This window comes from Chaetura pelagica, unplaced genomic scaffold (assembly GCF_000747805.2).
Source record: "Chaetura pelagica isolate M959 unplaced genomic scaffold, ChaPel_1.0 scaffold164, whole genome shotgun sequence".
NCBI lineage: Eukaryota > Metazoa > Chordata > Aves > Apodiformes > Apodidae > Chaetura > Chaetura pelagica.
The window spans coordinates 602,333-606,831 of record NW_009952971.1 but is presented as its reverse complement, the minus strand read 5'-3'; the positions used below and the strand labels follow the sequence as shown (position 1 = coordinate 606,831).

Sequence of the window (4,499 nt, the reverse complement as noted above, 5' to 3'; positions counted from 1 at the left end):
AGGGGCTCCGGGGCGCGGGGACTTCGCAGCTGTCTGCCTAGGGCGGCCAATCGCACCCCTCCCCCTGCAGCTCTACAGCCGGGGACACCTCCAGCGTCAAACCGAGGTTGCTTTGAAACGCTCCCGCAAAGGGATCTCCGTCCCCTCCCAGCCGGGCATAGCACTGCCTCCACCCGTCACCACTGAACCCTGCAAGGCCGAGAAGACTTTCTGACCGTGCCTGGCAACTCCGCGCTGCTGGGAAACCCGGGGGCTGCCTGCAGCGCCCTCAGACTCCCCGCTCGCTGCCGCACACAGGCGCGCTCCCTCGCCCTCTCCCCCCCCGGCTCCGCACGCCGTCTCTCCCTCTCTCTCACACACACACAGGCGCGCACGCCTTCCCTCACTCTCCCTCTACCCGGAGGTGCACTGATAGCCATTTAATGAGGGGGGAAAGTTAAGAGATTAAATCACTATGAACCATCGTTGCTCGTAGCAGTGCCCTATCCAGAGCAGAATCCAGCGAGCACCCCTGCAGGAATGGAGTCGGTAAAACAAAGGATTTTGACCCCTGGTAAAGAGGGATTGAAGAATTTCGCTGGAAAATCGCTTGGTCAACTCTACAGGTAAGACTGCCATCTCTTACAGACTTCCTAGACATAATTTGAAGCTTTCAACCGTCAGCTGCTGAAGGAGGTCGAATGCTTGGGGGAGGCTGGCAGCGGAGGGGCTGGGAGCTGTTGAGATACTGCTGATATAATCTGGATCCTGGAAACTAGTGCTGGAGCCTCTCAATATGGCACCTTCGTAACTTCCCTATCTGATTCGTAGACAGTGTCAGTCAATGTGTCGCGAAAGATTATCCCATCTTTCTCCCACAAAACCAGGATCCCATCTTGAAATCATAATCAAGAAAGAGCAGCTTCCTCTATTTTTGTTGTGTTAATTTTGCAATGCAGACACAGGTTTTTCCCTTTGCCTTCACCAACTATTAAATAACAATAATAATAATAATCTTTCCTGTTTTCGATTAATCTTGTCCCTTGTGTAATCTGTTGTTAGAGGAAGATAAATATGGAGAAGTATAAATAATTGATATCTGAACGATTTTTTTTTTTCTCCTGAAGCTGAAACATATAGAGGGATGTGTTTAATTATTTATCTGCCTGCATTGAGAAGCATCCACTTGTCTTATAGGTAACACACAGCTGCAATTGCTAAACTCAACAGCATCACTCAACAGCGTGTTTCTGTGTGCACAGAACATTTCTACTCTCTTCTAGCCCTGTACACACAGATAAACAAGCCAAATTCTCGCATACCTAAAAAGTGTATGCACTAAAGTTGACACGTCGTGCTCCATCCAATCTGGCGACTTCAGTGACCTCCAGGACGTCTGTGTAATTTCAGTGTATTTTCGATTGTCCCCTCTGTTGGAAACCATCCTGAATTTTGTTTTGGTTTCTTTGTTTGTTTGTTTTTCGAATTACAGACTAAAGGTAACTGCGGATTTAGCTGCCCAGGGTAGGTCACGTAAAAGTCTTTTTTCCATACCTATGCGGCAGTGTTGGGCACAGGCACAAGGCTGTTCCACAGCATGAGTCACAACTTCTGTTGCCATTTTCAGGGAGGGGGACATATCAATGGAGTCGGAACTTCTGCTGCCATTTTCAGGGAAGGGGACACATCAGTGAAGTCGTAAAGACAAAACTAAGATTTCCATTTCAGTAGGCAAAGCACAATTTGGAAAAGCCAGAAGCAAAACCAAAGCTACCAGCAATGTAGTGAATACCCTACAGTTTTTGGTCATAGTCAAGTGATTTTCAATAGTGAAAAAAAGAAATACTAACAATCCAGAGCAACTGCTTACAAATAATTAAGAAAACAAACCTCTCTTTCGCCCTGTACAACATATAAATAAAACGATTATGCTTTTAATATAGTCACACAGTGAATAATAGAGAAACAGTATTTGTATTTCCCTGCTAAACTCCATTTGAACTGCCTCTGTGATTAACAAATCCAAATTTTCAATACACGGGACTGAACTATATTATTTTCGACTTTCAGAATTACAATAGCTTTCCTGTTCCTTATACCTCAGTGCCTTCCCGGAGAGAAGAAGCTCATTCAGGGGAAAGACACATCTATAAAATTCTTTATTTGCACGAACGAATTTTTTAATATAAAACCATGGTGGTTTATTTTATTCACAGCTTTAAGCCATTTCTTAACGCTGCGGTCTTTAAGGGTGGAAATCATTCTCTCAGCAAAGAAAAACCGGGAAGATTTTAACGGAGCAACTGCTGGAGAAAATCCCTGCATTTTTTTCGAAAACACAGAGGAAGTTTTGAGCCTTATTCCGCTAATTGTTACCGCCCCATTAGCCGGATGAGTTAACTTCAAAGAGATGCTGCTCTGAGGAGAATTTCTGACTTGAGAAAACAGCCTTAGAGCAGGGATGAGGGCAGCGGCAGGAGAGTCCAGAGTGCCAGGTAATGGTCACATATTCGATCCTCAAGACGATGGAAGTAGGATGGAAGCGGTTATTTTCTCTGTCTTTTAAATATCTCAGTGACTAAAAAGAAAATTAAGACCCTCAGCATCGGACACTTGTTCGAGAAACTCGATTTTTCTTACTACCAACACGGCATTTTTAAAGCTTTTCCAGCAAAGAAGAAATAAACCGAAACGTTGTAGGTTACTTATCGTGGACGGTGAAGGGGAGAGGGGGTCAGTATTGTTCTGTTGATTCTACACGGCTGCAAATAACCATTCCCTTTCAGATTCCTGCACATAGTTTTCTGGGAGATAGGGTTCTTATGTAAAAACAAGGGACTTGGGGCAGTGAGATCGAGCTTAAAGCCGATCAGGGAAGGTTAAAAACGTGCTAAGTGATCACACGCTCCCATCCCGTAGCTAAGCAGATGAGATCTTTTGGAAAGACTTCACCGGAGCTGCCAGTTGTAAAGACGGTCGTGTTTGCTTCCACTGCATGTGACAGCCATTTTGCAAATCTAAAATAAGTAGCAATATCGCCTCACTTCCCTTTCTGTTAACATTTCTATTGTTCCCAGACCAGAAGCGAGTTGTACACCAAGGTCATCCCCTCTAGTATTTCTAATGCAGGAAAGGAGGGAATAAAACCTTCTCCGAAAGACTGTTTCGGTTTCCATCCTATGCCTCTTGGGCTGCTCAACATGGCGCCTCTGCAGTGGTTACAGATGATGTCTTCTTAAAGCATCCTACATATTTAAGCAGAAGTCTTTAATGATAGATGAGCAATTCTCAGCTGGAGCTCCTCCCTGGGCTTCTGCGGCGGGGTGGCGGGGGGAGCTGGGGATGACTAATCGTGACTCCCACAGGTCATTGCTAAAGAACAGTTGAAGGTGAATGGAAAACAAGGAATAAATCCTCAAATTAATCCAAACCGAGCCAAAGGGGCGGGGGGAGCGGTGAACTTAAGCCTTCAGCTGCCCGAAGGGACTGTGCGTTTAAGCGGACGGGGCTTGACTTTCCCTTCTTGTGTCGGGCAGAGTCCTAGAGAAGAGGCAGAAGCCCGGGGACACCATCGAGCTGACAGAAGATGGGAAGCCCATGGAAGTGCCCGAAAAGAAAGCCCCGCTTTGCGACTGTACCTGCTTCGGGCTGCCCCGGAGATACATCATTGCCATCATGAGTGGACTGGGATTCTGCATTTCCTTCGGGATTCGATGTAATTTGGGAGTGGCCATCGTGGATATGGTCAATAACAGCACCATACACCGAGGAGGAAAAATTATTAAAGAGGTGGGAACCCTTCCCTCGTAAATCCCGTGTGATCTTAGTACAACTCCCAGGTCAAGCACCTTTAGCGTAGGCTTTAGAGGACAGTTCTTCAGCTTCTCCCCCCTCTCCAACCCGCGATGCTCCTCGGCCCGGGGCGGGCGGTCCCCTCCCCCTGCCCGGCCCCGCCGCCGCCCGTTGTAGCACGGAAACCCAGTCACTGAAGGAGAAAACCTTTATACCAATTGTTCCTATTTTTTCCGGTTCCCAGCCCCAAGCCATTTTGCGGTGCTAATTTGGGGGAGATTTTTGTTTGTTTTCTCCTTTTGCACACAATCTGGAAAAGCGCTGGTACCTGGTAAAGTAAATGTAGGGGCTGGGGGAAGGAGGGCATCGAATAAGAGACTGCCAGAGGATGCACCGCCCTGTCACGGAGACGGGAAGGTTGTGCAGGAATGTTTGAAAACACCAGGATAGAATAATTTGCTTTGATAACAAGAGTGAAATTATAAGACCCGTTTTAAAGCGGGCGGTGGTGCAGTGAGAAAGAGGTGAACGCTAAATACCGATGAGTGTTAAATACACACATTCGGAGACAAACCCCTGTAGTTTAGTCCTTGCACAGGGAAGAGGCAGGTGCTCACAGCCAGGGCCGTGCGCGCAGGGAGAGCAAGCGACGCCTTCGCCCCCCAATAGCACAGGATTCCGAAGCCCAGGAGAGGCGGCCCCGAGGCGGGGCAGCAGCAGCCGGGAGG

At 47.4% G+C, this 4,499-nt stretch overlaps 1 protein-coding gene across 1 annotated transcript in view; it reads left to right on the top strand.

Annotated features, from left to right (window-relative positions):
• Positions 1 to 517: 517 nt before the first annotated feature.
• Positions 518 to 4,499, top strand: part of SLC17A6 (solute carrier family 17 (vesicular glutamate transporter), member 6) — a 32,962-nt gene continuing 28,980 nt past the window's right edge. Inside the window, exons 1-2 of the mRNA XM_009995857.1 lie at positions 518 to 605; positions 3,516 to 3,768. Coding sequence (XP_009994159.1) covers positions 520 to 605; positions 3,516 to 3,768 — 339 coding nt within the window. The 5' untranslated portion in view covers positions 518 to 519. The remainder of the gene's footprint in view (positions 606 to 3,515; positions 3,769 to 4,499) is intronic.